The 19,907-nt window shown below is 34.0% G+C and overlaps 1 protein-coding gene across 1 annotated transcript; it reads right to left on the reverse strand.

The window, feature by feature from the left end:
* Positions 1–10,964: 10,964 nt before the first annotated feature.
* LOC133814514 (probable E3 ubiquitin-protein ligase ARI7) lies at positions 10,965–12,323 on the reverse strand. Its single transcript, XM_062247462.1, has 4 exons — positions 12,289–12,323; positions 11,400–11,471; positions 11,214–11,313; positions 10,965–11,132 (listed from the first exon to the last, which is right to left on the reverse strand). The coding sequence occupies exons 1-4, from the start codon at positions 12,301–12,303 to the stop codon at positions 11,002–11,004; spliced, it is 318 nt and encodes a 105-aa protein (XP_062103446.1). The 5' UTR covers positions 12,304–12,323; the 3' UTR covers positions 10,965–11,001.
* Between the last annotated feature and the right edge of the window lie 7,584 nt (positions 12,324–19,907).

The following is a 19,907-nucleotide window of genomic DNA, read 5'->3' on the forward strand; positions in this document are numbered from 1 at the left end:
ACAAAAAAAAACATAATTATTTGAATTGACATATAATAAAGCTAAACTTACATAATATCTCGTTCAACATCATCGTTGACAACCTTCTTGTTCTTTTTCGTCCAGTGACATTCCTTCCATTCCTCAATGAGGTTCGAGTTCAACTAATAAAGAAAATGAGAATGTAAGAGAACTTATAATTTAATACAACTTAATTAAGTTGATATTTTCACTTACTTTTTCGTGATGAGTGGCTGCAAATGATTTCGTTCCTTGTGTTGTAGAATACTTCATTTTGTCTCGGCTTATTTTGTTCTTTTTTGAGCACGCAATAAACTCTGGAGTCGTGAAAACTCACAAATTTCTATCCATTGATCGTTGTCAACATCTTTGGGTGGATTCTATAGGACATGGTCCCAATCATCTGGTCCTTTGTAGAATTTTTTGAAGTGAGCATGTCGCTTGGTTTTTCTTGGACCCAAAAGTGGGTACGCTTTAAATATTTATAACTCACAAGCGCATGAATCATATATGGAGTATAGTGTTCGTGTAAATACAAATTTGAACCCAGAGGAGTTGAATAAAATAAAAAATAAACTATTTTAAACCAAAATTAAATAAAATCTAACCTAGCTCCAAAAATTGATAAGATTTAATGTCTAGAAAATAAAATAACAGATAATAAAAAAAAAGATATTTAAGACAAGAAAAATAAACAAATTATGATTTGTAAACAAGTTGTAAAAGAAAGATTATTAAAGTATTAGAATCCACAAATGTAAGTTTAATACAACTTATAAGTATATTGATTCTCAAGTTTCATTGATAGTAAAAATTAATCAAACTATCACTTTTTTCAAATTAGATTTTCTATTTAACCACAAGTTATTATAGAAATAAATGATTTATCTTCACTTTTAAAATTATAATTTCAAAGTATTTAGTGTGAATCAATCTAATTAAACATAAAAAAAATCAAAGAACATTACTTATAAGGCAAAACATTATAATTTTGTTCTAAGCTTGGATGTGCTCAATTTAATGGCACACCTTAATCAAAGAATATTACGATTTTGCACAAATGAAGAACAAAGTGTAAATATGTTCCAACAATAAAATGTACAAGATATTAAAGATGAAAGAAGATATTTGAAGAAGAAAATCCATAGACTTTATTGCACAAAATGGGAAATCAACATACAAAATAAACATTATCTAGTTACATATTGTTTCATCACGACCTTAATAATCTTATAAAGATTAGAAACTCATAACTATAGTAGAAATTACAATACAAAAGAGATACATACTTGAAAATGCTCTTGAAAAACACTAAAATGGATAAGAGAATGGTACAGAGAAAGTGTAGAAAAGATGATAGTCACCAAAAATTAAGCACCCAAAAAATGGTCTTGAAACTACTTATTTATAGCCAAATGTAAGTATTAAAATAATCATTTTAAATTAATTAAATTGATTAAATTAAATTTTAAATGAAAAATAAGATGGCAATTAGAGGTAAATTTTATGGTGTAATAATGGATTTTCTGGTAAAATATGTAGACAGGTTGGGAAAAAGATGCATTTTTGGACATTATGGGACAAGGGGACAAGGAGACATTTGTGGGTTCAAGAGAGAGGAGGGTAGGCTGATGGGCTTGAGGCAGGTGGCTGGGCCAAGAAGGGTGCAGGCGAGCCTAAGGGGCTGGGCTAAGGCGTGGGCTTGCTGCAAGGGAAGAGCAGCAGCTCACGGGCCTGGGGCGCGACCCAGTGGAGCAGTAGGGGGAGCTTTGGATTGGGCCTGGTGTTGGAAAGAAGGCCCAATCACTTATGGGCTTGGCAACCTTCTCCTTTGGCTTTTCATAAATGCCAATTTTCTCAATTTTTTTTTTCAGATTTAACTTCTTTCTTTTTCTGAATTTTCAAGCACCAAAATTCAAATTAAAACCCTACAAAATTACAATAAATTATGTTATAATCAAATATTTTCATTGAATATCAATAAAAGTGAGTTTTTGACCTCTAACTCAACAACAATAATTCAAATAATTAGACTACAACATTTTACAAAAAAATAATAATAAAACCACACAAAAATCTATAAAATTAAAGTAAATCTAATAAATTCAAAATTACATAATAACTCAACAAATTCATCAAAAACTTAAGAACTTATCAATAATTAGCTTATAAATAGTGGTAAATAACTCTATTTTTTGGAGTTATCGGTTTTCCTATCTCGGTATCTCTCCGCCATCTCAACATTGATACCCTCCATGAGGGTGTCATAATCTTCCTGCCCATCTATTTGATAGTAGTACTACAATCAAAAGAAAACATGTTCATTTTATTAGAATTATAATACAATTATTTTTAAAGTAAATTCTATAATTTTACCTTCACTTTTTTTATAGCATTGTCCTTAAACTGTTTTGGGACTTGTGCCCATCCTTGTAATTTCCTAGACATAAAGACGTGACTTGAGTACCCAAACGGCGGACAAAAGTAGCATGTTCAGTTTCCACCACCTTGTACGTGATGGGGTCAACCGTTATGGGGAGTAGATGTCCAGCCTCTCGCCTTCTGCCCTCTAATTTTTTCCAAGAGGCAGCCCCATGACCTTTTCTCTTTGGTGGGGCTGCTGTATTATTTTAAATAAGCAAAAAAATAATTTAGTATGTTGTATAATAATATCTCATTAGAAATACATAAATGATCAAAATTAAAATACCTGACTCGCACTAGTTGGGATCGTCGTAGGATCCGACTGATCTTGACCACCACCACGGTATGAAGATACATCTGCTGACATCTTTAAACTAAATTTGTTTGTTAGTATGAACATCCGATCTATAATATTTATGAATATATAGTTGTAATTACCACATAAAATTCTATAACATCCACAACATAACAAATCCATAAGTCATTCAATATTTCCAATATATAATTTTTTAAATATATATTTTCAATATATAATAATGCTCCTTCATACACAGCCTGGGAGGGAGATTGTAGTTCGTTAACACAATAATCGAATGTTGTACGATAAACTCACGTGGCCAAATGGATTAAACCCATCGGCAGCTAAGCCTAGACAAATATTTTTACGATCTCTTGCAAAATCAGGATATCTAACGTCAAAGTCTGTAAAGCGCTCTATTCTATTACTTTGTAAAATGTCTCACAACTCATAAATAAATAGAAAATACTACTTAACATATGAAATTCAGTGGGGCCTTGATAAATAATGCAACTTGGGCCCAATAGTTTAAAATAAAAATAAAAATGAAGAGTTCTTATGCATTGTTTAAAGAAAATAAAATTTAAGTCCCACTAATAGGTTTAAAACTAAAGTCCATAACATGATTCTTTAAAAACTCGACAATTATGTTGATCATTTATTCATTCATAGGATACCCCCACGCCATACACAACTCGACGTCAGAACTCCACACATCATAGCGCATGCCACAGAGAAACCCTATTTATTACCTGAAAGGGGGAAAATAAGAGGGTGTGCAAACAGCCCAGTAAGGAAGTACAAACAAATACAACAATATTCAAGGAAACACAATAAGAACATATTCATAACGTAAAACTCATAACACATCGTATCATAGCCATGTCACATTCCTTTCATAATCATATCGTATCACTCCATAATCATAATTATAATCACACGTCATAACCACACATCATAAATATACTCTTTGTGATCATGGCACCACTATTGTCCATGTCACATCTTGAGGTAACTAGTAAAAGCATAAAACTAGAAAAACCTCCTCTGTGAGGTAAACAGGATCTCAGGTCCTTGAATAACCTCGTACCGTCCACTTTATGAGTTACGTCATATCCTTAGTAACTCCTTTGATGTGTCGCTTTCAACAACGCTAGCAACCATTTACTTTTTCATACAGCATACAAACACATGCAATCCATTTCATATCAACACAAAGGAAACACATGTTGCATCATACTCATCATAACATTTCAAGATAGAATTTCATATTTCATATTACATGGTCCATTATCATACATAGCACATCATTTTCCTCATAGCAAACCAATCTTACCATTTCATAGAACAAACATAGAAATTCTATCTAACTTTTTTACCTGAGGTCCGAGCAAAGAAAAAATGAGAAAAACTTCACAATGAGCCTATAATAATAATCAAATGTCATCTCCTAGAATCACATATCAATATTTATGCCCAACACATATACCCCAAGTGTGCATGGGCCATGCACACGTGGTACAAGTTACCCAATAATTCCAAACATGCACATTTTTACATAAAATCACAAAAGAATAATGCTAATTATACATATTAACACCCTTCATTGTTACAAAGTAAAAACTATATGTTTGAACAATAGACATATTTTTTTCAACGTAAAAATGTATTTGCATGCGGCATGCATACGTGGGAGCATTGTTAAAAAATAACGTTTTAAAACGATAATTCCTATATGCTTATTTCTTACTTTTTCAAATAAAATTCAGCAACATTATTACTTTACCATTATTTGTTTCTATAAGTCCCAAAGTTTGATTAAACCATCTAATACATTATTTTTACTTTATAAAAACAATTCATTTAGCTTTTTCTTATTTTCTCATAAAATAATAGTCCCATTTATTATTTTAAATAAAATAGAAGATAACAAAACTTGTAGTCATTTAGAAATACTTAATAAATTTCTTGTTTCCTTTAGAAAATAACATTTTTTTCTAAATTAATAAAAATTACATGATTAAATGTGATAATTTATAATTTAAAGTGTGGGGAAAAAAATATATTTTCACTTATATTATTTAAGACTAGAATTATGTAGGTGTAAGACCCATTAATTTTAAACAAAGTAATTATTTTAACTTAATAACAAAACTTTCAGAAATTTTTTATTTTGTTTAAAAATCATAAGTGAATTTAAACCAAAATATTTTTCTCATTTAAATAAAAAAAAACTTTACCTAAATAATAATGTGAAAATTTATGGTTACATTTTAAAATATGATTTTTACATATACATAACTTAGGGCATAATTTATTTGATGCATTAACATTATTCATCTCATTTAAAAGGCATTTCTTATTTTTTGATAAAAAATTCCAGCAACTAATAATTCATTCAAAATCACAAACTTAGATTAAAAATCATATTTTCTTCATAAAAATCAGTATGTGTTAATTTTGATAGAAACACCATTTAAATGTGAATAAAATACCCTTTTATTTATATAAAATCAAAATATCATTTTGAAGCTTCATTTGTGCAATTTAAGACTCACTTAAAATCAACACCACCAAATAACTAAAAAAAAAATAGCATGCTTATAATTACCAAAGTTGCACCTTAAACCACGCTACACATAACCTAACATGTTTCTATACCCTTTTTATGAATTTTAATATGAAAATTTGCATGCAAATAAAATCATTAACAAAATCAAGTTATTCCAATCATACCATACCCACATAGCTGAAACCTTCATGCTCAATCAACAACAAATCCAACAGAAACCCTAGCATGCACCCATTATCATATTTTCATCATTACAATTGGATCACTAAAATTAAAATACTAATGACAATATGAACATAGGACTCCCACAAGGATTTTAGAAAACCCTAGATGATGCAACATTAATACCAATATGATCATGTTTCTAATATCAAGATAAAATCAACAACAAGATCAACCATACTCACCTTCCCTTTTTAAACACTCTAGGTCGAAACCCAATACCCATGATTAAACAACTCAAATCTCGTTGCATGCTTACAAGAATATAAAGACAACAACATCACATCTATTAGTAGACAATGATTCAACACCCATATAATAGTAAAACTTCTAACCATTTATCTTGCATCAAATCTTATGATCAATAATAAAATGATGCCATAAACCAAAACTACATAATAAAACAACTAACCAACATTCATAAACAATATCCTCAAAACAACAAAAACCAAAATGACAAGAACAACAACCATAAGACAAAAGGTTCCCATTACCTCTCTTGCAAGAACTCAAGGACCCAAAACAATGGCCACCACCTTTGATCAAACCCCCCTAGGGATTTTGAAAATCATAACAAAGAGAAGAAGAAAGTTCTTAGCATCAAGAAGATAAGAAGATAACTTAGAGGATTCAAACCACTAATCAAAGAACACATACCTAAGGTTTTCAAAATGCTCCTATTCTCTTGTTCTTCTTTCAGTTCTTTCTTTCTCTTTCTAGCTCTCACACACTCTCTCTCTCTCTCTCTCTCTCTCTCTCCTCCTAGCCGACAACACCCAAGCATGAAATGACCTCTTCTTTTCTTTCTTTCCCTTTTATGTAACCTAAGGCAATAACTAGTCCTAATGAAAAAAAAGGCAAGTTTCCTCTTTGTCTTTATTTTTATTCATTTTATTTTTATTTGATTTTTCTTAATTAGAGGAAATAAAGAATGCATAGAAGATGACAACTCTTCTTCCTATTTTAGCTAAAATCATCCAATCAATTAACTAAATTCTCAAATAAAAAAGGAAAAGAAATCCTCCATTCCCACTATAGTCCACACACCCACTTCTCTCTTTCCTCTTCTTTTATTTTATTTTAAATAAAATAAATCAAATAAAAGGAAATAATGTGTAGGAAATTCTATTGCATGCTCAACATGTAACCATATACATGCACACACCCAATTGCTAAGGTGCATCACTACCTACCATGCACCTTGGTGTATTCAACCAAAACTCATGTTCTTATTTAATTAAATTAATAAATAAATAAAACAACTAACAATTAAATTCACACAATTCCTACCAAAGAATTCAAACAATTAAAAGAATAATTTATAACACTTAAGAATTAAAAATAAAATAAAGCACAAAATTAATAAATAAATAAAAAACTGGTGTGTAACAAAGTCCTTCCATGCAGACCCATCAACAGAATAACGCGTCGCCCCCTCTTCTTTCAATCTCCTAGTATCATGCCATAACATATCTTTGGTTGTATGCATTGAATTGTGCAATCTTTTTAATCGAGGAATGAATGGAAAAAAAACGTATCACCTTATTCATTCTCATCGACCCCGTCATTGACAACATCTTCCAAAACTTCTCCATGGTAAATCCACTGTTCATAACTCTATTGGAAACCCCGATCAAATATATTTACGTGAATGACATCCAAAGTTTGCAGTTTAGCATTCAAGCATCTAACGCATGGACATCTTATTATCCCATCACAATCTTTGTGTTGTGATGCCATATTCATGAAATTTTGCAGACCATTTCAATAGGCATCACTGGCACAATTTCTCAATTTTGTCCAACTCTTATATATCGCCATCTACAGTAAATATAAAAACATACGATTAAAATATATAAACTATGTGTGTGTCCTGTTCCACCTTTTCAATCCATTTATTTAAGGTTAAAGAACCTATCCCATTTGGGTTTGCTGTATACACATAGTATGATTTAGAGTCTTTTCATTGTTTCAAATATGTAAAAAAATTGGCACCACCTCCCCATGGTTCTCATAAGTGCACAAACTAAAATTAATTCTACCCACTTACGAGAACAAATAAGAAGACACATACTAAAATCTTTACTAATGAAACAATAAAATGAGTAATACTAAATCAAACTATAGGTATAAAATAAACTCAAACTATCCATACAGACAAAATAGTCTTGGATAATTCAGAGAAGCGTATTTAAAAGTCCTTACTGAATTGACCTCTCCAAACTGATCTAAGGCTTTTTGTGATTATAAATAATAAATAATAACAATTATCACTACACTACAAGAAAAAATAGTATTCATAATACTTAAAAACTGCTAACCGGGACTATTGATAGCACTTCTGAAAATGCTAACATAGCCCCTGTTATTAAAAGTCTAGTCTTTTCTATAACAGTTTTTGAATGTTATGTTCGGTGTTATCTTAAACTATTCAATAACACATTTTTAGGTGCTATAATATTCAAATAATAACATTTAGATAGAGTTTTTGGTTATAAATTTGAAGTTTAATCTTGTACTTTTTTCATAACACTTTTCAATTGTTACATTTGATTGTTTTGATAACATTTTTAGTTTGTTATATTATATAAACCATAACGATTTTTTACGCTTATAATATGTTTTTAAATCATAACATATAGTAATAAAATTTTAAATTTTATTTTGATAAGTATACTTATATGGTTTTTTTTTTAATTAAAAGATTTTCATTATTGTATTTTGATAAAAAAAAAATTCAAAATTAATCATAAAATGTAATTCTCAATAGATTGATAAACCATAAGTATTACATTAAACAATAACTAATTCAAACCATGAATGTGTCTACTTCATGAGATCTTAGTTCTAACTTAAGTTTGAAAGCATAACATAATAAAGTTTTATGATCTTGAACAATTTTTACTTCAAAAATGAAAAATAGAAACATTACAAGATACACAAAAGTAAACCATGCGTGAAACTTGCTCCATCCTTCAATTCATCATCCTTTGTGCACTTGCTCCATATCTCTCTTCAACAACCTTATCCATTTCCAAATTTAGTCTAAAGCTCTTCCTCTTTTCATTGAGGAGTTTAACTAATTTTCCTGTAGGTATGTGTTTTGGCCTCTTTCCTTTTGTAGATGGAGGTGACATATCTTGTACTTGGCAAACTCTTTGACTAGTTTCTGATCAACCGTTTCTATAATTAGTACGAATTTTGATGAGTTACAAAAATCATATATAACAACATATTATCAATTATCACAAAAAAAACTTATAATAAAAGTCAGAAAGAAAGAAATAAACAGTCATTCTTGGCATCAAAGAAATAAAAATTCAAAGTGTCATACTAATAGTAAAAGAGCGAATAAGCATCTCTTGGTCCATTTTTGCCACTTTTATCCTCATATTATTTTATATTTACTTTTTTCCACTCCATAAAAATGTATAATTTTTACATTACATACGACTGCTTTAGTAGCCACTACCAGCAAAAAATAAATAAATAAAAGACATATGTTGACTAAGAGAATATTCTTAGTGCAAGCACTTAGACTACTTAGTGACTAAGAGAATATATATATGTGAGGTAGCTTACAACCAAGAAACTATCCAAACCCACTATAGAGTCCTTGGAAACTAGAGCTCACAAAATAAAAAGAACAACAAAAATCTTAAATACAACGACAAGAGGCAGCAAAAGCAGCAGAAAAACTAATAGCAAAGGCCAACAATAATGCAACAGTTTGAAATAAAACCAACAATAAAAATAAAAGCAGACACAACACACATAGAAAGAACAAAAAACCAAAAACAATTTGTATTCCAATTTAAAAGGATGAAAAAAATCAGATTTATTATCAATACAAATAAGGGAAATGATAAATCCATGAAAGTTTGTTCTATCTTGAGCATTTTCTCTACAATAATGAATACCTTGAAAGTGAAAAAATAGCCAAATGAACCAAACCTAGCTGAGATGAAAATATGAGATCCCTTTATAAATGCCTCAGTTCCCCAAAAGGTAACAAAAATAAAAACAGGGTCAAGAAAAATAATAAGAAATCAAAACAGTTATTATGCATAGGTTAAGCACACCATATCACATAAAAAAGCTGATGAAACAGAATTATGATTATAAGAAAACAGAGCTTAAACAAGGCAATGTAACAAGACAGAGCACAAAAATTATTGATTCAAATCAAATTAGATTACTGCTCAAATAAAAAAATAAATACTTAAACCACAATATCAATAGCCTACTCATTTTTATTCTGAAACACACCATATCACATATTATTATTATCATATTTGCAATGATAAAACTAATGAAACAAAATCAATGATTCAGTGATAAACAAAACAGAAAGAGAAAATGAAGGAAAGATGATAAGTAGAGTGAGAATTAGGGTTATAATTGGGAAAAAATATGAGTGGAGATCGCAAAAGTGAGGATTCGAAGTACATACCCATGCCGATGAGAGCTTGAGATTGAGAGAGTGATCGCCAGAAATCGAAGAGAGTGACAGGAGAAATGGATGAGAGAGACAGAGATGGAGAGAGAGACAAAATGGAATGTTAGTATTATATTTTTTTGACAAATATATCAAGGTTATTACTAAATAATAAATGTATATTAATATGAGTTAGTTATGTTTTTTAAAACATGTTATTATTTAATGTAATTAAATGGTAAAATTCTTGTAGTGGCTCTTTCCGCTGTGGTTCCAGGTCTAAAGAAGGTACTTACTGCTAGTTTTATGCCAATTAATTCAGCATGATATGACTATATAATCCTATAAGTTTCTTTTTATGGGATCTCAATACTACATTGTATATATGTAAAGCCATTAATATTTCTCAAATTTGTAAATTATGGTAAACTCTTAACAGATGGACAGAACTTCTGTTCTGGGAGATGCCATCAATTATGTAAAACATCTGGAAGAACGAGTAAAGACACTAGAGGAACAACAAGAAATGAAAACCGAAAACCATAAACCAATCATTTTGATGAAGAAATCTCTGCTATGTACTGTCGAAGATGATTGAACAAGTATTCAATTCAGAATATATACTTGTATAGAAGAACTCCAAATTACATTTTTACTTGAACTAAAATGTACAGTAATTATTCACTTCCAACCAAGTTTCTCAAAAGAAGCCTTCTTCAATGAATAAAGACAAACATATGGAATCATTACATATTGAAATTTTATTTTATCACTATTAATAGGAAAACCAATTTTGACCATTTTATTTAAATCTAGCAGTCATAATAAATCACTTTATCGATAAAGCATCAATGTCAAATAAATAACAAATACCATTTTTCATACAAAAAGACCCCTGCCAATAGGGAAAACACCCCTACCGAACTAGCTCCCTATATATTTAGATAGATATTTATTCACACACATAGAAAAATTAATATTAATATGCATGCTGCACAGGACCTTCTGATTCAAAGAAAAAAGCCAAGTAAATTTTTGGTTTGGCAACTACCTGGTCAGTCCAGCAAGTTTTGTGCGAAACTCATTGAAGTCTTTTGATTGGCCCTCTGCATTAAGGTAAACATGTAGCTCCTTTTCTGCACATTGATGAAGTCTTTCCAACCCAGACTCTGCCTCACCTGCACAAAAAGCCAAAGTTAAAACTTAAAAGAGGGCAAAACAAAGATAAGTTTAGAATCAAGCTCAATAATACTACTAACCTTGCAAGTACTCAAAGAACTGTCTCTTGGCATGTTCATGCTCTGGTAAATAATATCCATAAGCATATGTCCATTTCAAAACACGCCTGCACTCAACGATCTAAAAAAAAAAATAGTAAGGAAAACATTATTTCATTTCTTCGAGTGAAGAAACTGTACCTTGAAATAAAAGTTAAATTATCTTACCTGAAGCCAGGCCTCTGTTATGAACTTTAGCTGTGACTCAGGTTGGCACTGTATGTCACTCAGCTTCTCAAGCTAAAAATTGAATAAATTGTAAAACTTAGATAAGTAACAATAGGAACAGTCTCAGCCAAGTAAATGTAGAACAGGAAAACAAAAAACAAAAATCTGCCTCCCTCCAATCACAGGAATAACACAAGGTTTATATATTGAAGATGAATATTGCTTGAGCAAAACAAAAGCAGAAATATCATATAAATTAGGATAGTTACAACTGAAGAGAACTTATTTGTTGGCAGCAAAGTATTTTTTTTTTTAAGTGACAAGTAGGCATGAACAGTTAACATACAAAAAGCTAATGTTATAAACAAAATAGGAAAGAGTCGAAATACTGTTCTCTTGGGATATACTTTGCTCAAAAAATAATAAGGCATACTTCTGCAATGCTATTTCCTTTTCTATTCGAAAAAAAGAACTAAAGATCTAATTCAAGATTGGTGAACCAAAAGAACAACAACTTGAGGGGCATGTCCCACATTTTTATACATTAATAAGAACATGTGCCTTTGCTAATTAGCAATTGATTGAGTTAAAACTCCATGAATCCTAAAAGAAATTCGTGCATGGTCAAAACTATCAGCCTCTCAAAAATATACGATAAGCATGAGAGAGAGAGGGGGGTTAAAAAAACCAATAATAATAATATCCACCTATTAATTTAAGTACTCTACAATTTGATCATGAAACTAACAATATATCACTTACATCATAAATATGTATATATATCACATGAAGAAATCTACAATTTGATAGCACATATCACACTAGATCATCACTAAACTAATAATTGGTTCAGAAAAGAGAAAAACCAAAAAGTAATAATAATGCTTACATGCACGCTCTGCATTTGCTGTAAGTCTGCAAGTGTTTTTTCCCTAGACTGCAATTAGAATGAAAAATAAGAAATCAGACTCCACCATTACGTATATAATAAAAGAGCAAGAATCCACAGTTCCTTGACAATCTAGTAAGGGTCAAAACAACAAATAATATCAAACATCACATTCTATTTGTTAAAACCTCACTACAAAGACAAATCAAAGTCCAACTAGCTTATAGGAATTAATTGACTTGTTATAAGAAACGGCTGGTATAAAATACTAAAAAAGGAAATAGCCACAATATATATACCATTACCAAGTGTTGTATTTTGTTGACCCACTCTGTCTGTAAATGATGTTAGTGGAGTCTGAACTGTATATATATACAATGTATACATACATATAGGTGGTGTAAACAATTTTATAGATTATCAGTACTAACAGATACCATTTGGAGTTTAAGCAATTTCATAAATATCCAAGCATGCAGAGCTCTTATAAGTATTATATATGTATATGTGTGAGTGTGTGAGAGAGGTTAGAATACATTATAGAATGTAAGATTAGATAGTTGAATTAGAGAGTAGGAGAAAAGTGAAAATGGAAAATATACAACTATCTCCTAGCAAAATTTCATTAAAATTAATCTCACTTAATAAGTCACTATAAATATTACACTATTTTATTGATGGCTTTAAGCCAAAATCAACTCCGACAAATACTAAACTTGACAGTTTTTAATAGCATTAAAAGTGTTGAAAGATATATGGTGAGATTAGATTAGATTAAGTTTGACTTTAAATGATGAGATAAAATAGGAGTGGATGTATATGATTTTAAATATTCCTCTTGTTAAGCTTCTTCTTGTAAACATCTAGCAATTAGTTAAGATCTTAGTATATAAGAAGTACAGCACACCCTAGTGCTGTATTATTTTTTGTTTTGATCTTACAGCACACTTTCAAGGCCTCAATAGTTAGAGATTCTATGTTCGAACCTGTGTCTCACCACTTTCCCAAACCCCCCACCACAAGACCAACCTAGTGGCTTACCCTAGTGTTGTATTATTGGAAAATAGCAGAAATAATATTTTTTTTCTTATATTAATATTGTGTTTCCATAGTTTCTTTTTTATTATCATGATAGATACAGAATTAGATACTCACTTTATCAATGTTGTGTTCATAACCTGCAAGAATCATTCGTGCCCCATTTATACTAGCAGCACATTTCTGATGAACTTTATCAGACATTGTAGTTGGAGGTCCCAAGATAGGAAAGGTCCCATTGAAAGGTTCTGTCTTTCTCATAGCTGAAGGATCATCTAAATCAAGTCTTGCTATAAGTTCACCAGCCTACAAAAATAATGACTGTTTAACTTATGCAAGTCATGAATATCCAGATCTTTGTTTGGAACATAATTTACCTGCATTGCTTGGCCTTCAGACATTTCAAATTGAATAATTCCAGAAGCAGGTGATAGTAAAGGCATACACATCTTCATGACCTCGACCTCAGCATAAGATGTATCAACATCAACATGACTACCATTGTAAACCAAATACCTCATCAGTTTACATGGTGTCTCCGCTATGAGCTTAGATGGGTCATGATCACTCTAGATGCAACAAAATATTTTACAGTTAGTGCTCTACTAAAAAGGAGTATTTCTTATGGAAACTAAAAGGCAACAACAAGATAATTTGGATGAAGAGAATGATGGGGCACCTGAAGCAAGCATGTCCTTCCATCAATGAGAAGTCGAGTTCCGGCTGCTTCTTCCTCTGCATATATCACATGACTGTTTCCATCCAGCTGTAGAGAAAATACAAACATGTTGTAGTTATCAGTTAGAATCTGAAATACAGAATAGACAAAGACATTCTATTTACAGGGCCTACTGGAAAAAAAAATTTCCTCTGGTAATTATAGACAAAGTATAACTTGGGAGTCAAGTACTCTCATATTCTAAGAGGGAGGGCTCATCAACTTTATGGGAATGAAAAAACACTTGAGGTTGCACATGTTGTGTAATAAAAATAACAAATTTATTAATTGTAGCAAGTTGAATTTTATATAATTTCCTCATATACACCCACATTTACTATCAGGCAAACAAGAAAGTAGACAGCGGAACAATTACTAGCAATATAATAAGTTTCAGTACAAAAGGTACAGAGAATACACTTGCCTAGGCTGTTCCAATCCAAATAAATTAAAATTAATGACTTCTTTGCTTGCACTCACACCACAGTTTATTTCAAAGGATACAATATAATATAATTGGTTTCAACATCAACATCCATACGAAATGGTTTTTCTTTCCTTGTTAGATTCAAAATACATTTGTTTGTCTCATAACAATCAATATGGGACTAATTGTATCGCTTAAAACACCTCCTTGCTCAGGAAATTGATTAAAACCCTTTATCTCATAATCAAACAACTCTGGGAAAAACAAACATAAGGAACTGCCCCAAAAATATAGCAATGGCAAGGTATACTTAGACAAACATCACAAAATACACTGAAAAAAAATAGAAAGACTGATTCAATCAATAAATAAAAATTCACATAGTTGGTGTTTAGGGAAAAACCATAATCATAAGAGCCAAAAACATAAACTTTCATCTTTAGATTGTTAAGGTAACGAAAAATTGGATAAAAAATGTTTAAGTTGGATTATATGTAAATGAAAATCATATTAAATCACAAATTGCATCTGATTTTGGGATGTAGAATTTGCATTAGAATACTGAAGTATTGCAACACCCTGTAAATAATTAAAAAATAATGTACAAACTTGCAAAAAAACCAATTTCCCCAAGAATTTTCTTGAGAAACAAAAGGAAAAAAAATACAGAGATGGAAGATTGAGACCTGATGGAAGACAGACCATTAACTTGGAACTAACCTGGTACAAGACCGCCGTAGACCCACGAGTCGAGCCACGGCGTAGACCCACCACTGCAAGCACCGTCGCACCCACGAGCGAGCCACGCCGTAGACCCACAGTCGGGCATCCCTGTCACACGACCCAAGCCGCGGGCCCCCGTCACCATGTTACACACCTGCAACAAATAGAGAGAAAGAAAGAAAGATTGAACGGGAGAGTAGCTCAGAGAGAAAGATAGAGCGAGAGAGAGATTAGGGATTTGCTTTTGTCTTTCATTTGGCACCTAAGTGTTTTTTGTTTACCGCCTGATTTCATTTCATTTTAGTCAAATATTTTAGTCTTTTTCTATTAGCACAGCGACAATAGCACTTTTTAAAACATGTTATATTTTAATGTAATATATGGGCATAATTGTTGTAGTGAATACTGAATACACCATAACAGAAGGAAATACTCATCATTTAAATGTCGCAATCTAAAAAATAAACATGATAGGTCTCACTAGTATACATCACCAATGCACGTACCAAGTTCTGCAAGGTTCACATCAGGAGCAAGAAAGGAATTTTCCTTCATTTTATTTGTATGAATTTGAAGAATCTGTAGATGACCATTCTCATCAGGCAGGCTTATCTCAACTTGAACCTCCAACCGTCCTGGTCTGCATAATATGGAAAAGAAAAATTAAAAGTTGTTTGCCAAAAAAAATTTCTTGTGTTTGTCACCAGCAGTTCATTCTCATTCTTCATTTTACAAAAATCAAAAGAAATAATCTTAATTCAGCAGTTCATCTGCCATGCATATTTTGTAAAAAGTTATGAGAAAAATCAGGATGTTCGTGCATGGCAAGTCAGTCAATTATACAAAATGTGCTATTGTTAAATATATATAATATATGTGTGTGGTGTGTGGGTAAAAAGAAAACACTTTGAGACAATCCAGATACAGATAGGCAATAAGGCTAGATGTCAAAGGAGAAAAGAAAGCACCTCAATAGGGCTTCATCAAGTAAATCCTTTCTGTTGGTCATTCCAATGAGCAAGACATTATTCAAAGCCTCTACACCATCTATCTGCAAAGTAACTAATCTGTCAGCCATAGATTACATTGATAAAATTCCCACAGTTAGAAAAGTTGAGTCTTTCCCTCGTAATAGATATTATTATAAGACAAAAATATATAAAATATCCCAGACTCAAAAGTTGAAACCATTCACGTATCTTTGTAAGCAGTTGATTCACAATACTGTCATGAACTCCAGTACCATCCCTGGTTGATCCTCTCGACTGCATTCACAAATTAAAAGCAAATCAGTGCTAATAATTAAGTTAAATAAATAAGGATTGCGAAAAGATAATAATGATGTCAAAAGAAACTCATGAAACAATAAAAGAAAACCCATGAATCAGAGAAATTGCAAGTAGCGAATGAAATTTATCAAGCTGACAATGGCAACCATAAAATGAAGAAGAAAACTAATGTGAAAGACCAGTTGACTCTGTTAATAACCCAAATCAGTATTATAAATGTCAGCAGCTAATACCAATTCCATTACAAAAACACAGAGAATCTGATATAGACTCATAATGGTTAGTACCTTGCAAATAGCATCAATTTCATCAAAGATTATGACATGCAAATCACTTTCATCACCTAAACAGTAAAGGACATTACAGCATTAGTAAATACAAACAGGTTAAGTATCATATTCTGGGTATAAATTTCTCTTACCGCGAGTCCTCTGATCATTTTCAGCATCAACAAACAGATCTCTAACATTCTTTTCTGTTTCACCAACAAACTTGCTCAAGACTTCAGGTCCATTAACAATCTGGTCCAGATCACCAAGAATGAAAACATGAACATTTAGTAAATCACTAAACTATAACTGAAACCTAATAGAATGCTAATAACACAATAGTAGCAACTAATTCGCACGTCAGACAAAAACCAAGAATTCCCAAATCAAAACAAGCTACAGCAACTGAAAAGAGATTACTTAGTGTCAAAACATAGGAGATCAAGATAATATAACGAAGCAATTGCCCGTAAAAGTAGAAAAACACAGAGATTCAAATAGAGCACATATAATGTAATATCAACAGGATGGATATCACACCAAGTAGTTTCTTATATTTGCTCATGACTGAAGTACCTTAGCAATCATGAAATGATAATTTAACATTATGACTTCAAAAACCAATTTAGCAATTTCATTAAGAGTCTCCTATAATCTAATCTTCTCTATAACTAAAATGAAAGACAAAACATATACTATGAAGAAAACCTATAAGATTATTAAACACACAGTAATTAAAATACCCCATTCTAAGGCTTCGACTACCATGAACCAACCAACAACAACAAAAATAAGTCGAGAGGAAACATACCAGATCTTGCCTCCGTCGTGTGCTGAGGAGAAGAAGACCCACGCATTGTCGAACCCGTGACCTTGCCTTTTCCTCTGCCTCCGCCAGGCGTCGTCACCTATTCTTCCAAGAAAAAGAAGAATAACGGATAGGAGTGAGAGGAGGAGAGGGCAGCGGCTTAGGGCTCTCTCTCATTTACTGAAGAGTAGGAACCATTACCAGAGTGAGGTTAGGACAAGAAAGAGTACCTTTGATGTTTGCTAAGTCGAGCCGATGGGGTGGAGAGCGACTTCGTGATGTTGGAGTAGACTGATCTGACCGCCGGTGGAGGAGAACGACGCCGTGTGGTTTGAGCACTCTCTCGTGGAGGCTAGAGAGAATCGATGAAATGAATGGTGAGAATGAAGGGATTTAGGCGTTTAGAGAGAACCCATATTCAGAATGAGTGTTGTGTAAAATAATAAAAAAAAATGAAAAGTAAAGGCGCCATTACTAATTCACTTGGCGCTAAATATTTCTACCCGAATATTTTAGAGCTAAATCATTAATAACACTTTAAAAAAGGTGCTATATCTTAACGCAATATTTACTCAAAATTCTTGTAGTGCTATGTGATAATAACCATCCTATCCTATTGTTGACGGTGAGAACTCGTCAACTAAGTTAAGTTGGAAAAATTATCTAATCAAGATCACTAATCGGAAAGCTATAAAAACTTGAACAACAACTCAAGAACAATGATAGAACAATAATGGAGAATTCAGTATTTCATTCACACCCAAGCCTCTGCTACAGTAAAATTTCCAACCCCCTTTCAGGTGGTCTAAGAGTCCCTTTTATAGTAGGCTCTAATGGCCTTAGGTACATAGTGGTCCAGGAGACCATGGGGTACATAAGTACTATGTCAGGGGAGTGGCTTCAGAGGTTGTGGTCGTACATCTAGTACAGGAGCAGGTGTCAGGAGAAGGCCTCCACTACTTGTCTGTACCCATGTCTGATGAGTAGTGGCAGGTGTAGTGGCGCAGGAGGTAGTGGTGTCGGCTCTGACCTATGGTCGTAGACGTACGGACCATGACTCTTACCCCAGCAGTCTCACTGGCACTGGTGTCCGTACTCAGTACTAGATCGTACAAGTATGCTCCATTCGACTCGTACTGGAGCCTCTAAGCATAGGGGTCTCAAGGTGTAAGGACTGGGACCCTTGGCGCATGTAATGGTCGTGGCGTGAGGTGGAGATCTTGGTTCCTTGGCACGAGATGCCTGAAACACCCCGAGGCCACCCACGGGCATAGGTGATAAGCACGTGGCCTCGCCAGGCATCTAAGTGGGCGAGGCGAGATGCCTCCCTCGCAGGCCTCCTTCGCAAGGCCTCCCTTGCGTGGCCTCCCTTGTGGTGCGGCTTAGACCCAGATGTGTGGGGTGACAGGGCGACGGCCTCCTGAAAAGACGATGGCCCAAAGGGCCTCTCAGGGGCGCGCGCGCGAAGGGCATCGCGCGGACCTGCACATGAGGTGCCTTTGACGGCCTCGCTTGGCGCTAACCCCTACGTCGGCCTCGCGGGATGCATGGTGCCCGAGGGCCTCGCTTGGTGCTAGCCCCTACATCGGCCTCGCGAGATGCAAGGTGGCCGAGGGCCTCGCGAGATATATGGCGCCTGAGGGCCTCGCGAGATGCAAGGTGGCCGAGGGCCTCGCGAGATGCATGGCGCCTGAGGGCCTCGCGAGATGCATGGCGCCTGAGGGCCTCGCGAGGTGCATGGTGCCCGAGGGCCTCGCAAGATGCATGGCGCCCAAGGGGCTCGTGTGGTGCCAGCCTCCATGTTGTCCTCGCGAGATGCAAGGTGGCCAAGGGCCTCGCTTGGTGCTAGCCCCTACGTCAACTCAACTTAGCCCCTACAGCCTCCATGTCGGCCTAGCGAGATGCATGGCGCCTGAGGGCCTCGCGAGATGCAAGGTGGCCGAGGGCCTCGCGAGATGCATGGCGCCCGAGGGGCTCATGTGGTGCCAGCCTCCATGTCGGCCTCGCGAGATGCAAGGTGGCCGAGGGCCTCGCAAGATGCATGGCGCCCGAGGGGCTCGTGTGGTGCTAGCCTCCATGTCGGCCTCGCGAGATGCAAGGTGGCCGAGGGCCTCGCTTGGTGCTAGCCCCTACGTCAACTCAACTTAGCCCCTACAGCCTCCATGTCGGCCTCGCGAGATGCATGGTGCCCGAGGGGCTCGTGTGGTGCCAGCCCCCATGTCGGCCTCGCGGGGGAGTGATGGGCGCGGGATCTAACGAAGGCGTTGTCGCATGGGGGTCCAAGCGCGTGTTTTGGATCTGTTTCATGCATGAGATTTTGAGCATCAACACCTAGATTTGGTACTAA

This window comes from Humulus lupulus, chromosome 1 (assembly GCF_963169125.1).
Source record: "Humulus lupulus chromosome 1, drHumLupu1.1, whole genome shotgun sequence".
Lineage (NCBI taxonomy): Eukaryota > Viridiplantae > Streptophyta > Magnoliopsida > Rosales > Cannabaceae > Humulus > Humulus lupulus.

What these genes read in the sequence shown, in the direction of transcription:
- LOC133814514 (XM_062247462.1), bottom strand. An exon ending in TAACAGAGGCCTGGCTTCAG is followed by an intron (nt 11,314 to 11,399) that starts GTAAGATAATTT and finishes TTTTTTTTTTAG; the next exon opens with ATCGTTGAGTGCAGGCGTGT. An exon ending in GTTCTTTGAGTACTTGCAAG is followed by an intron (nt 11,133 to 11,213) that starts GTTAGTAGTATT and finishes CTTTTTGTGCAG; the next exon opens with GTGAGGCAGAGTCTGGGTTG.